The sequence below is a fragment of the Astatotilapia calliptera genome, chromosome 11 (genome assembly GCF_900246225.1).
Source record: "Astatotilapia calliptera chromosome 11, fAstCal1.2, whole genome shotgun sequence".
Classification (NCBI taxonomy): domain Eukaryota; kingdom Metazoa; phylum Chordata; class Actinopteri; order Cichliformes; family Cichlidae; genus Astatotilapia; species Astatotilapia calliptera.
Genome location: NC_039312.1, coordinates 25,859,653 through 25,881,341, shown reverse-complemented (window position 1 = coordinate 25,881,341; position 21,689 = coordinate 25,859,653). Strand labels below are relative to the sequence as shown.

At 39.2% G+C, this 21,689-nt stretch overlaps 1 protein-coding gene across 3 annotated transcripts; it reads left to right on the top strand.

Moving 5' to 3' along the window:
* The first annotated feature begins 129 nt into the window (after positions 1 to 129).
* LOC113031861 (mitogen-activated protein kinase kinase kinase 5) lies at positions 130 to 20,870 on the top strand. Of its 3 annotated transcripts, none has more exons than XM_026184334.1 (28): positions 130 to 821; positions 921 to 1,060; positions 1,570 to 1,757; positions 1,929 to 2,097; positions 2,503 to 2,609; positions 2,793 to 2,963; positions 3,059 to 3,171; positions 4,235 to 4,394; positions 4,536 to 4,686; positions 4,892 to 4,996; positions 5,321 to 5,370; positions 5,800 to 5,895; positions 8,229 to 8,313; positions 11,384 to 11,517; positions 11,918 to 12,045; positions 13,339 to 13,475; positions 13,575 to 13,680; positions 13,790 to 13,947; positions 14,547 to 14,733; positions 14,829 to 14,997; positions 15,954 to 16,119; positions 17,511 to 17,696; positions 17,829 to 17,934; positions 18,169 to 18,412; positions 18,665 to 18,777; positions 19,904 to 20,001; positions 20,134 to 20,210; positions 20,333 to 20,870. In XM_026184334.1, exons 1-28 carry the CDS (start codon positions 482 to 484, stop codon positions 20,427 to 20,429), a joined length of 3,981 nt encoding a protein of 1,326 aa, XP_026040119.1. In that variant the 5' UTR covers positions 130 to 481; the 3' UTR covers positions 20,430 to 20,870. The 3 variants fall into 3 exon arrangements, 2 of the variants coding, with proteins under 2 accessions (XP_026040119.1, XP_026040118.1); XM_026184333.1 differs by having other exon boundaries at positions 17,511 to 17,732; XR_003273814.1 differs by lacking the exons at positions 20,134 to 20,210; positions 20,333 to 20,870 and adding an exon at positions 18,970 to 19,145 and having other exon boundaries at positions 17,511 to 17,732; positions 19,904 to 19,964.
* The last annotated feature ends 819 nt before the right edge of the window (positions 20,871 to 21,689 follow it).

The window sequence follows — 21,689 nt, the reverse complement described above, 5'->3', positions numbered from 1 at the left end:
TGCTAATAATACATAATATCTGTATAATAAAAAATACCACCTAAACTCACGTGCGCCATACAAATTGAAAGCTGCACACTCCGTCATCTGAAAAGTAAGTCCATGTGGTCTGTTGGTCAAACACCCACAACTGCGCCATCACCGGAGCGCCAAGGGTGCTCTGTTGACACTACATTGGGACTGCGAGAATTTTGTTTTACTTAGACGTCTCAGACTCGTGCTCCTCATAGAGGACAAGAAGGACTTGCTGGGTCCTACTGCAGAGGTCATGCGAGAGTATAGGTGAATATCCTCATAACACCAGCGGGCGGAGCAGGGCAGAGCCGACGTGGGCGGGTCAAATGGAGACGAGCTCTGGGAATGTATGTGGTAAGAGATCGGATCTACCTTGATCAGCGGCGCTGTTATGTTGCTATTGGAAGTCGTCCCTACTAAAGGGCACGCTTTGAGCTTTAGCTGCGGAACAAACGCGAAGTAAATAATGTACACGACAGAGCGCAGGCGAATGAGCCTGCGAGACTCAAAGAGGAAGGATCCAGTACGGGTGTCCGCTGGAAGTTTGTGGCAGGACTCTTTGGCGTTAGAGCTGAGCGCCAGCAACGGCTCGGGTAAACAGATCGTTTCTCCGCGGAGTCGAACCAGAGCAGTGTCAGTGGCATACATTGTCAACGAGGACGCGTCAGTGCCGCACACCGAAGAAAACTTATCACTAAAGTGTCTGAAGGAAGCCTGCGCGGACGCACACGCTCTTCTCAAAACGATTTCATTTGACAGAATTTCCCAAGGCACGACAGACATTCTGGATAGTTTCTACAATGCAGGCAAGTGACGGCATGCAGACTGTAGGGTAATGTAGCGGATATATGAGCACAGAATTATACCAAATTACGCAAGTTTACTTTTATAATCCCCCCTTACAGATGTTGCAGTGGTGGAAATGAGCGACTCCTTTTGCCAGCCTTCCCTTTTCTACCATCTTGGAGTGAGGGAAAGTTTCAGCATGACTAATAACATCATTCTGTATTGTTCTAAGCAAGATAGTGATCTGCAAGCTCATAAGGTAACACATGCTCCCATTTATTGTTACATATTGTTTATTGTATACAGTCTCATGTGCTGGAAATGGAAAATAGTTCAACAGGCTTTGCTTTATTACTGCAACTACGGTGGGATATTTTCCTGAAGGGCTAAAATATTGTTGTATCTACATTTGATTTAGAGATGGAGCTTATTTAACAGCAAAACACCAGTTAGGGTTAAAACTTTAATTTGTGCATTGTACTTAATGTGAGTGAGAGAGATGGAGCCAAAATTAAAAAGCTATAGCAATTGTTATGCAATGTAAAGCAAGCTATGGCTGCCATTAATTCATGTTTTCATTATTGAATAAGTGTACATATTACCTTGTTAAAATAATTTCAGTGCATTCATAACAAAGCTTTAGCCTTGAAGTCATTTGTGCAACACACTTGTGACTGCTTTGTCTAGTGTCAAATGATGCTGCGGTTCCATTGTGGTCATGCAAGCTGTCCCAGCATGATATTTGATGCATCTATTGTTGTCCTGCAGGAGCAGTGTGGAAGTGACACCTTCATCCCATATGTAGTGTCACCTCAGGGCAAAGTGTTTGCCTGTGACGTTGCCATGATGACTTGTATCAAAGACCTGATGCAACCTAGTTTCCAGCTGGAGCCGCTGCTCATCCCCCTGGTTGAGAAACTGGTGCACCTGCTGAACAATGTGCACATTCAGTCCAGGTCAGACATAAACTTTAGCAGGGTGTGGTTAAACATTATTACTTATTTAAACATTATTATACAGTGAATGCATGTTCTTGAGCTTCCCACGTATGCAATGTCACTTAGCGTGTTTACAAAGGATTGTGAAATTGTGGAATGTAATACCAACACCGGACTATCTGCTGACAGTGAGTACTTCCGGGAGTCAATTAGGCATGAGATTCGCATGGCACGGGAGCGGTTCAGCGGCAGAGCCTTGAGCGAGGAGTTAAACCACATCCAGCAACGCCTGGATAGTGTAGATCTGCTTTCTCCAGATATTGTAATGAACCTATTGTTGTCCTACAGGGACGTTCAGGTATGCATTTCTAAATCTGTGTGTCTAAACTAGTGATTATTTATTAACACATTATTTTATGTTATTGAATTAAACAAAACAGCGTATTGTTGTCAGAACTCAAACAGTTTTAACATTATTATGATCATATGATTGCATATCTGTTTAGCCATATTTCATTATAAAAGAGCTACTGTTCAATCTGGGAGCCTTCACAAGTATTTGTATCAACAAAGAAGATCAGATTGTGTGTTTAGTGAACATATGAGCATTAACAAAAATAGCTATGGGGGGTGAAATTATTCACAATTGTTTGTAAATAGTAATATTTTTTATATAATAAACTTCAATGTAAATTATTAAAATTGTCAGGTGTGATTCAAGCATGATAATCATTATATTTCACTCTCTTCCACTTTTTCTCAGGATTACGATGCCATGATAAAACTGGTGGAGACTCTGGACAACCTGCCTATGTGTCAGGTGGCGAAGCATCAGAATATCAAGTTTCACTATATATTTGCTCTAAACAGGTACCAACTTGACTGCTATTGTATCTTGAGCTTGTCAGTATAGTTCTGTTGACATCTTTGGTTCACGCTAGGTGCTTTTGTGTCATTGTCAGTTTGCAGAGATCTTTTAGTAAATTCATATTCACCCAAGATATGAAGTTTTTTATCATCACAGTGGTCTGTTATGACATATACCCATCCTAGGAGGAATCAGTCCGGAGATCGTGAAAAGGCTTTGAAAGAAATTCTGCCAATTGTGGAGTCAGGGAACAAGGTGGCATCAGACGTCTACTGCCTGTGTGGACGCATCTACAAGGACATGTTCATGAGCTCAGCGTTCACTGATGAGTCCAGCAGAGACCAGGCCTGCTATTGGTACGCCAAGTTTGGCCATACAAAGTTTTCCACATTTGAGAAAAGTGGCATTTATGTCATGTTTTCCAGACTGTTTCTTTTATATAACTTGCCAGGTATGGGAAAGCCTTTGAGACAGAGCCAACTCTTCACTCAGGCATCAACAATGTGGTCCTCCTAATAGCAGCTGGCCATGAATTTGAGACGTCTATAGAGTTGCGCAAACTAGGTGCTTTCTGTTTTTTACCTTTCCATCAGAGAAAACTTAATGTCTGTGGATTTATTGGGGCGATCGTGGCTCAAGAGTTGGGAGTTCGCCTTGTAATCGGAAGGTTGCCGGTTCGAGCCCCGGCTTGGACAGTCTCGGTCGTTGTGTCCTTGGGCAAGACACTTCACCCGTTGCCTACTGGTGGTGGTCAGAGGGCCTGGTGGCGCCAGTGTCCGGCAGCCTCGCCTCTGTCAGTGTGGCTACAATGTAGCTTGCCATCACCAGTGTGTGAATGTGTGTGTGAATGGGTGGATGACTGGATATGTAAAGCGCTTTGGGGTCCTTAGGGACTAGTAAAGCGCTATATAAATACAGGCCATTTACCATTTATTGTGTCATGCATTGAATTTGATCCTTGAAATTCATTTTTTTGATGTTTTAAATGTCTGAGATGATGTGCAGTGCCAGAAAATATATTATTAGGATTCATCATAAGCTCAGTCAAAATTAGATTAATACTAAACAGTTATTAGTTGTGTTTTAAAACGTATTTCCTGTTACAAAAACTTTGAAAAGTAGACCATGTCATTAGTGCGATAAATGTTCAACTGAGCTACAGGATATGAGTCACGTAATTGTAATACTCATTAATCCCAGTCAGTGAACACTGCACCTTTATGAATGGGGAGATTGTCATCCTGGAAGAGAGGATAGAAATGTTTGCTTTTATTCTTGTCTCCAACTTGTCAAATATACCCCAAACTGTCCCAGTAAAATGCCACAGCTCACAGAGCCACCAGATCCTATCACTGCAGGGAGTAAAAATTAAGTTGTTTTTTCCCGTAATTTCTCACCCATTTGTGAGAAAATGCATTTCATTATGCTGTACACATCATATCATGTTGTTTTCAGTTGTTGGCCAATCATGTTTTGACAGTGCATAGTATTATAAAGGCATATTACATTGTATTCAATTATTTATTTTGTTCTTAGTCCATAAATGAGATTGTAACTGTGGTCAGGGTCGTCCTCTGTTGATTTGTTAGTAACCTCTTTTGTTTTGTTTTATGATGTCAATGTCTAGGTGTGACTTTAAGCACCCTGCTGGGTAGAAAGGGTAGTCTGGAGAAGATGAAGGACTACTGGGATGTAGGTTTCTACCTTGGAGCAAACATTCTTGCAGGTGAATACAGGAAAGTCATTGAGGCCTCTGAGAAGCTCTACAGACTCAAGGCCCCTGTTTGGTGAGACTTAATCATCCATTGTTGATGAGCAGTATCAAGGTGTTTAATCAGTTACTAAGCCACATGTATTTTTATATGATTGTTTTTATTAAAAGTGTGAAAAGCAAATAACAAATAACTGCCGAGTTCAATTTCTGTTAGGTATGTGGCATCTATTATGGAGACATACATCCTGTACCGCCGGTTTGCCAAGTTACCTGAAGTGAGATCTCCTAAACAAGATACAGTGGACTTCTGGATGGAGCTGCTTTTGCAGACCTGTAAACCCACTGCCTCATCAAACTGTTGTCCAGTAAGACCAAACACCTTACTGTAGCTGTAAATAATAAACAGGACACTCATCTTCTCACGGAGTAACTATTGATCAGGATTCAGTTCTGCTCATTTGGATTGTAAAGTTAACATGTAACAAAGCAGGAGATTCCCTGTCATTAGAAATGCATTAAACAGCCACGTAGATATTTAAAATAGATAGTACTGGAACTGGTGTTTTTCAGGTGCTCATTCTGGAGCCCACTAAACTCTTCCAACCAGCTATTGTGTCTGTGAACGAGGAGGACCAAAGTCGCACTGTCCAGCTAAAACACGCCACACGCTTAAAGGTATGTAAACTGTCTGGGCCCCCACTCTTTGAGCCACTCTCTGATTGGAATACATTTGACTCTTTGAACAAGTCATACATACGTGTGTATGAATGTATATCATATTATGTAATAAACAAGTTTTCTGTCTGAGTGTACAGTCGGCTGGGTGAGTAGGCATCTTCTTTTAGAGCCACTGTGCATTTAAAACATCAATATTTGTTCCTTTTATTCTTGCATATGTATTTATTAGTATGTAAAAATGGTTTACTGTGTGTGACAAACTCTGTATTAGCTGTAAAACACTCTTTTAACCTGTGTCTAAATTTGTATTTAATTCTGCAGAAGGGCTTAAACCAGTGGACTTTCCAAGCATCTGAAATTCGGGGAGTGAGGTAAAATAGAGCAGAGCATGTGACCTTTTTGTTGATTCCTCTGTGTCTGCAGGTCAGTGTTACTGTGTACTTCAGCTGTGTCCCGTCTACCAGACAAATATTCCAGAAAAAGTCATCTGCTGGGTGACTTAACAATAAATCGTTTTATCAGGCTGTGGTATCATAGGGGGGATGATGAAAAACACATTTTCTATTAGAGCCTAGTGGGGCCTTGCTCTTTATCACTAATACTTAATACATTTGATTTACTTTTATTTACCTATAGCTCCCACTGAATTAGAAACAATAGCTATCTCCTTCAATAGAACAAATAAGGATTAAGAGATACAGCCATGATGTCGTCTGTGCCAGTTTTATGTTCAACATATTCAAACATAAAGGTTTGCCTGTTTGAATGATTAAAACCTGTTTACGTCTTTCTCATTGCAGTGCTTCAAAGATTGATGAGCGGAGCTGCTTTCTGTATGTCCACTACAACTCGGATGATTTCCAGCTCTGCTTCCCATCTGAGATTCACTGTAAGGGGTGAGTGATTAACACTTGTGTGAGATCATGTGAATGACATCCTCGCAGATCAACTGATTTGCTAGATAAGATCTAACAGGTTGCGTGTACAGGGTGCAGAAAAACAGTCGGCATGCAAATGAAAGTAGTCATTGACTGGATGTTATTACTTGGTATGAGTCATATTTCCTGTACTGTCCTTACTTGCTTTTCAGAAACCTCTTGACATAATTTAGAAAAAAAAAACCCATCCCAGCTGAAGTAACATCTAGTACTGCACTACCACACAAGTTTCAGTTTTCTGTTTGCTGCCATATTTTTATAGTTTTTGACAGAAGCTTATATTCAAGCATTTCACTACATATCGTACTGTGTATGACTGTGTACGTGACAAATAAAATTTGAATTTGAATTTTTATTCACTCATGACTGGCATGAATGTCAAGTTAATTTAGAGTTTTTAATGGTTTCTTTCTCCTGTTCTTTTTCCAAGGGTGGAATGACTGTAGAACATGCATCTCTAATGACTTTTAAAAATCACAAATTGAATGAAGAAATTTGAATTTATGTTAGATATTCTGTAATTCACACAAGGTGGGAAATATACATATAGGCTCATATACACATTCACGCACTTAAATCTTTTATCACGTTGTGCCGAAGGTCTTTTAAATTGACAAGAACAAGGTCTTAACTTCTTGTCAGTGATCATGATTGACTATAACTAGTAGTTTCTCTTTGGTAGTAAGAATTTATTTGACAGCATTCACTGGATTGACCAATACTCAGAACAACAGGAAAATCTTAGAAGCTCAGTGACGACCTAATAAGGAGAGTTTTAGATTTAACCTATTTGAGGAGGTCTTCTGGAGCCATTTCAAAAAAACTGCAGATTCAGACAATTGTATCTAAGTAAAGCTTATTTGCATAGGCTTATTTAGATGGTCCCGAAGAAGACTCAAGCTGTCACCCTCAAATGAGAGGAAATTATTTAGGCTGTTTAGGAACAGCTAAGGAACTACTAAACACTTTCCAAAATAAATGGAGTTTTACATCACCATGAACTCAGTGGGTTCCAACCAAGAAAAAGTCCCTTCCCCAGACTAAATACCTTCAAGATTTGCTGAAATTTGCAGCTGCAAACATGGACAAGCCAAATGCCTTCTGCAGAAGGATTTTTACACTTAGATGGCCACAATGACAAGAGGTATGTTTGTAGGAGTATAGGAGAGGGACACTGTACCAGCTCTCGTGGTACAGTGTCACGGTAGTGGTAGCATCATGCTCTAAGGCTGTTTTGCTACCAGTGGTACCAGTACATTGAAAAAAGTGGATGGAATCCTTCCTTAACTTCACCATATTTGGGTGTCCCAGCAAGACAATTATCCCAAACACACAAAGCTGGTTTTAGAAGGGATAAAGCAGGCTGACAGAACTTTTGAATGGCCTTCCCAAAGTACTGACTTTAACCGTAATGAAAAGTTATGGCTTAAAAGCCAGGTTCATACCAGGAAACCAACCAATTCAAATGAACTCTAGCACTCCTGCCAGGAAGAGTGGTCATATATCCAGCCAGAATTATGCCAGAAGCTTGTGCCAAAAGTGTCTGGTAAACCAAATATCAGTGGGGGGTGTACAGTATGTGTAGCCTATATGTTTAATTTTCACTCTGTTTGGATGAGAAAAAATCCCAAATGAATTCAAAACTTCTGCACCCACTTATTGCTTTTTAAAGTTATGCATGCTGTGCAATCATTCCACCCTGGAAAACAGAATAGTTTAATGAAATCGATAAAAGCCCAATATGATCAAACATCCATGCCCATTATGAGTGTAAATGAATTTCTGACCACAGCTGCATATAATAGAGTTTGTTTGTTTTTTTCCTATTAACACACTGCCAAATATAACATCCTGCTTTTCCTGTTTTCACTGGTATGTTTTCTTTTAAACAAATTAAGTTAAAATGAAACAAACTGTGATAAATAGAACTAATGAGGGATTACTTGTAAGCAAAATATCCACATTTTCTAATTTCAGTCTCACATCAACCTTTTCTATCACTTGTTTTTTTTAATTACCAGAGACAATATCAGGCTTCTCATTCACATCTATTCAAATTTGATCAGCCATTGAAAATAAATATGAATTTTATTGTAGCTACTTGCAGTTGTGTATTTTGGTGTGTGTGAACCAGTGTGGCTAACAGCCAAAAACCTATCAATCTGTTTATAAGTAAATCCCTCAGCAGAAATCTACAGGGACCTCTTCACTTGAGCTGATGTTTACTGAAAGTATATTTAAATTTATGCTGCAGTGAGAAATATTTTTATGTATGTCTCTTCTCTACCTAGTTTCTGTGAGTTGGTAAACTCCCTTCTCCAGGAGGCTGAAAACCATGTTCAAGATATAGAACATACACTCGGAGAAATACTAGAGGTCAGTTACAGTTCCTTCTATATCCGGATGCAATATGTGTTCTATTTTAGGTCTGTGCTAAAAAAAGTGAATGCCATTTTAGTTAGAACTGAGCTACTCTTGCAGACGTGGTTTTAACGTGTGTTTCACTCTCATAAAACCATGTTTAAAGTTAAAATTTGAAAAGCCAGTGTTATTTATAAAGAATATATCAAATCTATGTCTGTCAGAACTGCCTTAACTCTACATGACAAAGCAAATATATTTGATATTTTGCTCCATATTGACATGATAGTGTCACATGGCTAATCCACAATGCAAACATCCTATTTCACCACATCCCAAAGGTGCTCTAGTGCATTGAGATATGTTAAAAAAAAAAATTAAATCACTTCCACCAGCTTGAATCACTGGTGCAAGGCAAGATGCATCCTTGCCTTTTGCATTCAAAAGAAACTCATATGTTTCTTGTAGTAAGTAGTACTAGTGAGAGAGTAACTGGGTAAACTAGAAAAACATTGGTGGGAAGAAATGCTCAAAATGCTGTTTTGATTCATTTAAGGTGGGGACCCCATGCAAAGTGTAGTCTAAGTTTCCGGTTCTTAGTTTCCTGTTTTAGTGAGTTTTTATTTGAGTTACTGTTGCCTTAGTATCAGCTCAGAACAGTGTGGACAGTCTCCTCTGACAACTGGCGTTAACAAGCCATTTCTGTCCAGAGAACTACTGCTCACTCAATATTTTCTCTTTTTTGGACCATTTTGTGCAAACTAGACATGGTTGTTCAGGAAAATCCCCATAGATCAGCAGTTTCTGAAATACTCAGACAAGGCTGGTCTAAATATGAATCATACTGACTTCAAAATCACTTATATGACATATATTCCCCAGTCTGATGCTTGGTTTGAATTTCAGCAGGTAGTCATTTCCATCTCTGCAAATCCCGCCATTCTCTGCTGAACTCTGGCATCAACAAGGCGTTTTATCCAGAGAACAGACACTCACTGGATATTTTCTTTTTTCAGATCCTTCTTTGTAAGCCTTAAAGAGGAAAATCTTAGTGCGTCACCATTTTGTGGAAAACTCAGACCAGCCTTTCTGGCACCAACGCCCATGCTCTTTTTAAAGTCACTTAAATTTCTCCACATTCTGGTGTTCATTTCCTACTACATCATGTCGTTTTCACCATGCTTGCGTAATAAAAATGCAATGAGCTGCTGCCATGTTATTGACAGATGACATATTTGCATTAAATATTGATCAGGTATTTGTGAGTTCATGAGTATAGTAAAACCTTTAGCAGATGTCGCATTTTGCCTTATTTAAACCTCTGAATGAAGGTCTCCTTAAGTTCCTAAAATTCTGTTTCCATTCACTCTATACCAGAGGTGGGACCAAGTCATTGTTTTGCAAGTCTCAAGTAAGTCTCAAGTCTTTATCCTCAAGTCTCAAGTCAAGTCTCAAGTAATGTCAGGCAAGTCAGAGTCGAGTCTCAAGTCACTGGTGTAAAAGTCCGAGTCAAGTCACAAGTCTGAAACTTTGAATTTCAAGTCCTTTCGAGTCTTTAAAAAAAAAAACGAAAAAATAATGTTGCAGTTATGCTAAATGTAAATGTTAGACCATGTAATTTTAAAATCTGTGTTTTTCTCAACACATGACAAAATAGTGAACTTAGAAAATATACACAAATTGTGAAATTGCACCTCTTTAAAATGCAGCTCAATTAAACCTAGCTCCAAGAATAATTTTCACCGACAGTTCTGAGATAAGCTGCATGTTATTCTTGGATGCGGTTGTAGGACCGGCTTTAAAATCGCATGACAAAAATATCATACACATTAAAAAAAACTGCATCACCAACGTAGCCTGGACAACATTTGCTAGTTAGATGAAGTCAGCTATCTCATTGTAGCATATTTATATGCATATTTATAATTATACGCTTCTTGGAGTGAGCGCATACACTCATGAAGTTTAGTAACTTCAGGTCACTGCAACAAGCCCAGGTACAGTTTACCGACGGATGGGTACAGGACCTTGAAATGCACCGTGTAGAAAGTAAAGACCATCGTACGTATCATAAGTTTACCAGTCTCACAAATCGTCATAAATACACATTCGTTAACAGTTTATTAATATAACCTTTGAGCTCAAGGGTAATTAATTAGTAGTGGAAATAATTTCTGGTACGCGTTACAGAAATGTAGCAGTGACAACAATATTGTATGCTGTAATCATACTGGGCAATTAGTGATACAAAAAACCTGTTTTATCCTGTGAATAAAAGTATATGTTTTTGTCAGTGTACCATAATAACAGAAGCGAAACGCAATATTGTGTCAGGACAATTCACTATTTATGCACAATAAATAAAGGAGCATAGCGCGACAATTTCTGTTCAGCGCCAGACTTGCTTGTAACCTATATCACCAATTATGTTATGAAAATGACGTATTAACTACTAAAAAACTCTGACCTTCGTGTAAATGCTTGGAGCATACTAACCTGTGAGCTGGAGGGTTCTGGGACGTTATATTTGATCTTTGAATGGCTGCAATCCAGGCCATCTGTCGCCTCTTTGTTACTTCGGAAACATGGCTCGAACAATTTCTCTTCAACGACGTAATCCGATAACAACCGATCTCTTTACCCGTCGGCTTCCCGTGGCTGTCATGCGACCGGCTATTGCAGTTAATAATACAACAGCTTCTTGACATTTTTGTGTTTCTTTTTATCGCTGTGTGACTGATTTCAATTGAAAGCCTGCGTGCGCTAGTACCGCTTGCCACGAGTTCCCAGAATCCTTTGCGGTTCTACCCGTGAATGACGTCACATTTTCAATCTCTATATATGCATGTTAAATTTTATATTTGGGGTAAAATATCAAGTCTTTTCAAGTAAACCGGTTCAAGTCCAATTCAAGTCCCAAGTCATTGGTGTAAAAGTCCAAGTCAAGTCACAAGTCTTAGAACATTTTTTCAAGTCAAGTCTAAAGTCATAAAATTAATGACTCGAGTCTGACTCGAGTCCAAGTCATGTGACTCGAGTCCACACCTCTGCTCTATACTGATTCTTACTGATTCTCATTCTACAGTATATCTATGAGACCAATGAGAATGGTGACAAGGTAATACTTGGTAAAGGAACTTATGGTGTAGTGTATGCTGGAAGGGACCTGAGCAACCAAGTACGCATCGCCATCAAAGAGATCCCCGAGAAGGACAGCACGTAAGAAAACACATATGTTACCCTTCTGATGTTGACACTTTCAGATTACGCTGTAGTCAACAAAATCTGCTCAGTTACAGTAATAATATGATAGCGTTTAGGTAGTGTTAACCACATGAAAAGAAAAATACACTGTCGACTCTAGACAGACGTGGAAAAAAACCTTCTATATGTAGCAAAATATTTATTGCTTTTGCAAACTTTTAAGGCAAAGGTTTAAGCGATTAAGTCCCTTTAAATAGTTTGTTTATACATCCAAAATCCAAACCTAGTTGTGGTATATTGTTTATAACTCCTTTTTAATGATGGAAATGAAAAGAGGCCTAAATTAGACAATGCAAATCACTTGTACAAACACAACAATCTCACAGCAGCACCTTTATTCTTTTGTGTTGATTAGGTATTCTCAGCCCCTGCATGAGGAGATTGCTCTGCACAAGAGGCTTAAACACAGGAATATTGTCCAGTACCTGGGCTCTGTCAGTCAGGATGGTTTCATCAAGATCTTCATGGAAGAAGTACCTGGGGGTAAAAAGATGACATTTGATCTTCTAACACTCCTAGCAATAAGAGTGCCTGTCATTACTAAATCGTTACTGTAATATAAATCAAAGCTTCAAAAAAGTTTTTGTTTGATTTTTTTAAATTTCACATCTGTTTGTGGAAAGAGCTGTTATCACAAATGTAAATGTGTAATTAATCAGTTTGCTCATATGTAATCAACAAGCAAATAATTATCCTCTTTTTTTTTTTTTTTTTTTTTTTTTTTGTGTCCCGTTTGGATCTTTAGCCATCAGAATTGTTGTCTTAAGGCCAAGAAAGATGCCAAGCGGATTTATTTTACCAAGTGGATCATCATGGCCTTGCCATATTGGTCCATTTGATTGACCTTTATTATAATTATGAATTTATTTTATTTCCAGTTGCTACAAACGGGACAGACATGACTGGGGGATAGGACAGGGAGAAAGAATGAAAGAAAGAGAGGGAGAGAAAGAAAACCAAAGGGGAGAAGAGACTGTGAGAAGGGGGAGAAGAAAGAAAAAAACAAACAAACAAAAAAAACAAACAAACACCTGGGTCACCTGTATGGAGAAAAAAAAACAGAAGAGAAAGCAAACAACAAAGAGCAACATAATAAAAAAATGGCACCATCACAATAAACTAGCTAGCAGTAGATATCAGTAGATACTAAATAATAAACGATATTGTGCAGCACGCAAGATAGACAGCGCACAATGTGCTTTGAGGCAGCAGCCAAGAAAGCTAATTATCCTCTGACGTAATGAAATTAGGTCATGGGGTGGAGCGATGTGGTTTGGGAAATCAGAGACATGGCGTCAAGCACAGGTTCCTGAGAAATTCTTAAACACACACAAGCCTTGCTGTTCCCAATAAGTCTGTTTCCTTGCTTTCTGTGTGCTATTTGTCGTGGGCTTCAGGGAAATCATGTGACCAGAATTGTAATGCATGTGTGATTATGTAACATCTACTGGAAGCCAGTTTTAAAGAAGTGGGTGGTTCTGAAGACATCCTGTTCAGTGGAGGAAAATGTTTACAGAAAATGGTGTGATTGTGTGAAAAACATCTTGAACCTCTGATTAGAAACGTGCACAGTCCTAATCCATTGCTTTGTTTGATTGTGCCAAATGTAATGGAGAAACAGTTATTTTAGTTGTGCATCTTTATTGCATCTTTTTTAAAACTAATAACCTTGTCAGGCGCTGGTTTAGTTCAGTGCGTGAGCGGGTGACCGTGTGGGACGTGGCTCGAAATCAGTGGCGTGGGTCACCTTGTGAAATTATGCATTTCCTCTTACAGGTAGCTTGTCTTCTCTTTTGCGCTCGAAATGGGGTCCTCTGAAAGACAACGAGCCCACCATCATTTTCTACACCAAGCAGATACTTGAGGGTCTAAAGTACCTTCATGAGAATCAGATAGTCCACAGAGACATCAAGGTGAGCAGATCACCTTTGGCTTCGTGGCAAATAGTTTTCTGGTCTACTGTGTCTTAAAGTTTAGCTTTGTGGTATTCACTGGTTTTGTTCCTTATGCAGGGTGACAATGTACTGATCAACACTTATAGTGGAGTTTTGAAGATATCTGATTTTGGAACCTCCAAACGGTTAGCAGGGATTAACCCCTGTACTGAAACATTTACTGGTAAGTTGACAGTTATGACATTATTAAAAGATTGTTATTATTAAAACATTTTTACACGTGAACTCCTCACAGTAGTCGAACTTTCACTTTTCTGGTGGATTTTCAATAGGAACTCTGCAGTACATGGCCCCTGAGATTATAGACCAAGGACTTCGGGGTTATGGGAAGCCGGCAGATATCTGGTCTCTAGGGTGCACTATCATAGAAATGGCAACAGGCAAAACACCCTTTCATGAGCTGGGAAGTCCCCAGGCAGCCATGTTCAAGGTAAAAAAAAAGGAGTTGTGTTTTCTACGTAAGTTAAAAATGCTCACAGTGGACTTTACACATAAGGAAATTTGGCAGATTGCGGCATTGTGGAATGCCTGGAATTATATTTCATGGAACATTCGGGAGACTTTTCCTTTGAAGACTTTTACATTTCATGATCATTGTTTATTTAGTTTTTACAAGTACCAGGTGGATATTAGATTGATTAGATATACAAAGTTTTAAATTCAGTTACACTTTAAGTGCATAATTATTTGCACAACACAATTCTGTGTAATTTTGCCTCTGTACAGCCTGACAGTGGTGCACATTTTTATATAGTCCCCCCACTATCAGACCAAGTGCTTACACAAAATAACATAACTTAAGTATACAAACTCCTTTTTAACACTTGGATGAAAATCATTTGCAGTCAGTGACACACAATAACATGGTTCAGAAGCAGAATGACAAAAATTGTGTAATTTTCTCAAAACTCATCCTCCTAATACATATGAACCCAGACAAAGAGAGCTATCAGCATAGCGTAAGAGCTAGCACAGCACAAGAATCTCAAAGCAGAATGTTTCAATGAAACTTTAAAAATTCCCAACTAGGTTGGCATGTTTAAGATCCACCCCAAGGTTCCAGAGTGCATGTCAGATGAGGCCAAGGGTTTCATCATGAACTGTTTCGTGCCAAATCCAGATGAAAGAGCCACAGCAGCAGAACTGCTTAAGGACCATTTCCTAAAGTCGTCTACGAAGAAAAAAGCTAAAGCTGTTCAGGAATCCCTGTCTATAAGTGAGAAATACACTTAAAATACACACATTTCACCTCTTACCCATTTTTGCTTTCTATAGCAATGATGCAGAGTATCTAAACCCTATTTCTTACAGCTGACTATCAGCGCAGTATGTCTGTGCCTATCTCCATCCTTGTGGAGGATACTGATTCTTACTCTGACTTGATTGACCTGTCTTGTTCTCTGGACCTGACGAAGTCGCAGTCCTCTCTCAGAGCAGAAGAAATCTCAGAGAGCCCACCGAGCACCAACAGCTTCCTGTTGTGAGTAAGATTATTCCTCAAAAGAAACTCAAAACCTTTTCATTTGTGCGCAAACTATGATTGTATTGAATCTTACTTTACTGGTAAACCACACTGAAGTTCGTTCTTCACAGTCCTATAACTTGTGAAAAAAGGCTATAATGCAAAATTCCCCATGCCATTATTAAATAATACATCTGATGTGTTACTGATAGCCATATCTACATTTTTCTATCATACAATGGTTATTGCTGTCATGGTCCTGGGCCATGTGGGCCCAGTATTCTTAGTTTTCATGTATTTTTGTATTTTGTTCTTTATTTAGGCCATGCTTCCTGGGTTGATCTGTTACGTTGTTCCTTATGTGTTTTCCCTTCGTGACTCTCACCCCCTGTGTGCCCCTCTGTGTATTTATGAGCCCTCGTCTCTCTTTGTGTTTTATTCTATGTTTTCCCCAGCCCGTTATGTCTGCGTTCTCCCCGTGCTCTCTCCCCTCCTGTTTGAACCTCTGTGTACTTCCTGTTTTACTTTGCCCATCTCCCATCAGTGTTACGTTCACTCCTGCCGTGTCTTGTTATGATTATCAGTGTCACCTGTGTTCCCCGTGTGCATCCACTTCCCCTGATCATCCCTCATGTGTATTTAGTCTCTGTGTTTCATACAGTCTGTGTCACGTCGTCTGTGTTACCACCTCTGTGTTCCGTATTCCAAGCCATAGCTTTTCCTTAGTTTATTTCCAGTTTAGGTTTTCGTTTGAACGGTTACTCTTATGCTGCCTTCACTCTGTTCTGTTCCTTTTCATCAGCCATAATAAACGGCTCGCTTTTGTTTAAATCCACTCCTGCATCCTCGCCTGTGTTCGCACCTGGGTCCACCACACACGTTTCCGCACGGTCTGCCTCCGCAGACCCTGACAATTGCAGCATGTTCGTGGCTTATCTGTGCCATTTATGTTTGTTTGCATTCAATTTTTCCAGAATACCAGATGACTCCACATCAGACATGAGCAGTCCATCCTCAACAGAGGAGAGTACTGGCCTTTTTATGCTGAGAAAGGACAGTGAGAGGAGAGCCACGCTGCACAAAGTTCTCACTGACTACATAAGCCATGTTGTGTCTAGTATACAACAGTCTGTGCCTCAGGTGGGTAAAGAAAAGTTACCGCACTGTCAAATTCTGTTATAGAATTGCTCTTCAATTCTGAGACTGAGATGGATTTTAGTTCTCTAATAATGAATAGCTCTTTATAATAGAGTATTTGAAAGCTTATCAATATCTGCATGTTTAAACTATTAGGTACACGTTGACAGTACGGGATTGTGGGACTCTGTGATACTAGTCCCCTCCGAAGGTGCTCTATTTGATTAATATCTGGCCGACACTGACACATTCTTTCATGTTGTTTCCATCAAACTCTGACCTTAAAATCCAAATATCAAAGCAGAAAAATTACTGTGAACTGCAGCCTCAGTTTCCTGTTCTTAGCCGACAGAAGTGGTACCTGTCTTTTGCTGTTGTGGCTATCTGGTCAATCTCTAATTTCTGGCATCACCAAAAAATTTCTGCCCAATTTCTGTCTCGTGTTACACATATTTTCTTTTTATCTGACCATTCTCTGGAAACCCTAGAAATGGTAGTGTAATGGTAGATCCCAGTAGATCAGCAGTTTCTGAAACACTCACACCAGCGTGTCTGGCAACAACATTTAAAAACATTCAAAGTCAATGAAATCACCTTTCTTCTCCATTCTGGTGCACGGTTTGAACTTCAGCAGGTCATCTTGATTATTTCTGTGTGCCTTAGTTCATTGAATTGGTGACATGTGTTTGGCTGATTAGATAGTTGAGTAAATGAGCAGTAGCAAACATATTTAGTAAAGTACCTGGTGAGTGTATAGGCCATACCAAATGAACCGATTCCTTTGTAATCTACTATTAACATATTGCCTTACACGTATTGCGCCACCGACATTGCAAACTAGAGAAATAGGAATGTAAAGCCAAAGAATGTACAAGCTAAGGTTACCTGTTTAGCTAAAACCTGTGGGAGTTTCCCTCATAAGGGTTTTGGTCCTTAAATGCTCTTATATTATTATCTTATGTTTGATAAGATGTTTCTTGAGGATAAATAAAGTTTCTATGTTTCTTTTTCCTTTCTTTCCATCTACTTCTTTCCAGTTATGTACTGTTCCTCTATAAAAACCTTCAGATTTTTCTTTGCATCACAATTTTTAACCATACTTTTACAATAAGAGTTAATAAAAGATGTTAGTGTATCTCGTTTTATGCATTTAGGTTAGAATTTGTTTTGAGCAGAGCATTTTTTTTCTTATAATCCTGAAATTTTTGTCATTACTAAAGGAGAAATGACCATTAATAGGAACATTGTTATCAATAACAGATCACAGTGAAAAAGACCATTACTCTCCAGCTGAAAAGAACTACAGAGAGATGAAGTAGATGGGTTTATATACTTTGAAAACGAGAACTGCAGAATGTATCCTGATTTTAAAGTCTGCCTTTCTCTGTTAAAAGTATGGTGATGGCTCCTCGATCACTCCAGACCACATCACCAAACTCGTTATTTGTTTGCGTGACAACATCCATTCCCCGGACAGGAAGCAGCTTACCAGCGGCTTGCTGGAGCTTCGAGCTACGCTCGTAGCTGCCTCAGTACCTCTGAACAGCCTACAGGTGGTGCTATTTAACTTCCAAGATGCAGTAAGTTACTTCGGAGCCCAAAGCCAGATTTTGCTGGTGATTGCACTTCACTTTCAAGATTTTTTTATTTAGCAATTACATCACAATTGAGAATAAGCCTCCTTATATTCATACAAAGCCTTCTGACCATAGGTGAAAAAAGTGTTGAAGCAACAAAAGGTTAAACCTCATTGGATGTTTGCTCTGGACAATCTGCTGAGACAGGCAGTACAGGATGCCATAACTGTATTACTGCCAGGTAAAGTAGGCATGTGCTTCATTCCATAATCTGTTTAACATTTTTTGTTGAGTAGAAAGAAACAACAACATAGTGGTAAGAGTGTTTGCCAGAGGAACATTGTATTTCATTGTATTTTTATTTCATTTACATTTAAATTTATTTATTTTCTTGCCTGTTGATTTTTTTTAATTTATTCATTTATATTTCTTACTTATCTGTTTTTCTGATACTAATTTACCCTTTGCCTTTCAGAACTCAGACTCCATCTGCAGTCCTCATTCGAGAGTGAGGACAACACCTCTGAGGAGCTGTTTGCCGATCCAGACACTCCTGTAGCTCTAGTCCCTGACCAGCTGGTGGCACCAGCATACACACAGCAGCCAGATCCAGCAAATGATGTGCTGCCTAGAGCCAACCCTAAACCTGCAGACTTCAACCTTAACACCAACTGGCCACTCAGCGAGAACCTGAGAGATCTGCGACTGGAGACCAGAAGGTTTATTTCGCCTGTCACCTTTATCGTTCAGAGAATCTACAGGTTTATTAGATTCTCTGAACAAACTACATACATACATAAAATAAATTTTTATTTTTTGTTTTCTCAGCTTTCTTTTCATATCCCCCTCATATTTCCTGTAAAATAGAATAATCGTGACTAACATTCCTATTAGGTGTACACAGTGATTCATTTAATTTTGGGTTGCAGGGCTTTCTGCTGCATGTTAAGGCTATTTGTGTTGTGTTTCAGACTGCTGAATCATCTAAGCGAGAAGGAGACAGAGTATCAGGAGCTACTGAGGAACTCTCTCTGGAGAAAACAACAGCAAATAGACGCACTGAGGAAAGAATCAGTCAATGAGGGTAATGTTGTTTTAATGCCAAAACTTGTTACAATACTAGCACAGTAACTGCTGTGTTACAGTAAGCACTTCTTTCCCCACTCACCTCTTTTCACTCTCTTCTCCCGCATGTCATTTTTTTGTCATCTCTCTCTCATAATGTGTATTTTTTCCTGTCTATCCCTGCTCCCTTCTCTTTCTCCTCACCCTCCAGCTGGTCATGGCAGATGGGTGCCCCTCCCTGAGCCTGGTTCTGCTGAAGGTTTTTTCCTGTTAAAAGGCAGTTTTTCCTTCCCACTGTCGTAAAGGGCCCACTCATGAGGGACTGCTTGATTGTTGGGGTTTTTGCCAATACTATGGGTTTTACCTTACAGTACACAGGGAATTGAGGTGACTGTTATTGTGGATTTGTGGTTTATAAAGAAGCTTGAACTGAACTGAATTGTGTCTGTGATCGTGCGTTTTTCTGCAAGCTGAGTTGTGCAAAATAAAGGCAGCCTGCTTTATTTTCCTGATTTGAAATATTTACAAAAGGCTATATCACTGAAGTGTATTCTCCTGATTTGCTATATCCTGAACTAAATTAGACTTGAATCTGAACCATTCCTTTAGATGATGAAATTTTCTTGAATATTTGAATATTCTGTTTGTACACCACAATCAAACCTCTAACCCTAGAAAATGAATTCAAGTTTTGCAAAAAAATTTTTCTACTAGATATGAGACAGTAAACAAAGATGTTTAATAGTTATTTGAGGAGCACTGAAGTTATTCTCTCGCCTTTTATCAGACAAACATCAACACAAGCTGCGACATGAGCAGTATCATAGGAAGGGACCAAGCCTTCTTTGGATTATCAGTACACTCAGTGATTCTAATTACTATTTCTTAACATCTGCGCCAAGCAATCCCTACCACACCTTAGCTACAGGCTGATGGTGGATTTCTGCCTGGCTAGTTGCTGTCAGAGGCGTTGGCTGCCAGATCAGCTGCTAATGTGCTCAAACTTGACTTGTTAGTTTGTATAATGATTATACGGGCTGGCTGCCGAAGACGCTTTTGTTGTGTGTAACATTAACACCATTAAATACACCATGTGTTTATGAGTGTCTGAGAAAACCTAATGGTTGTAACTCTGTGCATTATAGATGTGGAGTTGGCTTCACAGAAAAGCTCCAGACCAGAGAAGAAAGCCTTAGCGCGCTGGCTAAAGACTGTCCCCGTAGATCAAGACACTATCAACAAGGTAAATTCAGCAAAAGCTCAACTTTGCCTTTTTTTTTTTTTTTTTTTTTTTTTTTTTATAACACCCCTAAGGCTACTTCGTGTTACTCATCCACCTGGTATTAATCCACACCTCTGTGATCCTGTTTTCCAGTTGCTCGCTCATGAGTTCACCTTGGACTGTCTCCTCCGTATGGCCGCCAAGGATGACTTGATGTACTGTGGAATAAGGTGAGCTGCCTCCACGCATCACCCCCTCAAAGCACGAAGTCTACACCGTTATTTTAAGTTTCATCATAAGTTTAAGCAAAGTGACATTGCACATGAATGTGAGTCCACTGTTGCTGTTGCAGAGGCGGCATGCTGTGTCGAATCTGGGCAGCTGTAACAGCTTACCGGAAGACCCAGCTCAGCACGCACAATGAGGACAGCGAGGACACCCTTCTTTAATGGCTGCTGATGTTACACATCAAAGGGCAGGTTCATAGACAGGCTGGCCCTGTGTGTGGTCTGGAGGAACAGAGGCATTTCAGGTTGCTGATGTAAAGCAGATTAAATTTTGAAAACATTTTTAAACTGTGAATGTACTATAAAGGAGCATCAGAAGCTTTTTACTGAAAAGCTAAGTCATGTCAAAATTTTATTTTGTTATATTATGTTTTTACATTTTATCTGGGTGTCAGAAGGTAGAGCTTTAATTGTATCTTCAGAAGATATTTCATCTAGTGACGCTGTTTTCCTGTTTCACAGAAAGCTAAGCAGGATTTGAAGTTATTAGAGACTATGTATAAGACTAACCTGTATTCCTGGTTTGGAAAACAAATGTTATTTGTACTATAAGCCCTTATAAATTAATTCAAATAATAAACAGGAAGCATTTTTTAACAGTCATTCAGACTGGCTTGTTATCTCCACACAGTCCTTTGTTTCTAACAGGGAGAAGGTTTTTTTCAGGGTGTGATGTAGCATGGAAGAAGTGATGTAGTGGTGAACAGTCTTTAAATTCCACACGCGTTTCCTCATCTGTTTTCACTGTGTTGACGTCTCCTTAGAGACAGTGATGTGAACTTTGTGTGTGTTGGTTGATATGTGTGATGCATGTGTCTGAGAAGGTCTATTGTATGACTTTTTGCTGTTCTGGGTGGTTTCATGCTGTCTAGTACTTAGTTCTTCAGTTTATGAAAAAGAGTTAAATTTTAAGTCTAGACATGAGAAACTGGGCTCGAGTAAAATGACGAGACTTAAAAAATGAAGAAAAAGATCAGGAGTGTAACATTTCAGAATAAGTTAGGCAAACAATCTTTAGAGAAGAATGAGGAGATTCTGAGGATGTTCTTTATTTTAATAGGAGTGACAGAAAGGGAGTTTAATGTCATATGCTTGTTAACTCCATTCTCTTTCAGTAGGGATGTGACTTCAGTGGAAGCATTGGGCTGGCTCCTGCTAGCCATAGTACTCACTATTGTGAGTACTATTCGAATGATATGCAAAAATACATGTTGCCAAATAATGGCTAGTATTTGCTTTTAAGTCCAACCCTCTATAGCAAACATAAAAGCATTTTCCACAGAGTGATGTACATTAATATGCAATACACAACAAATGTGGTATTTGACCTACAATCTGCAAAGTCAGAATGGAAAGGCAGTCCTCTCTGGAGATCTGTGGATACCTCCTGCATAGAGTTTAAGAGAAAATCCCTTAATAAAG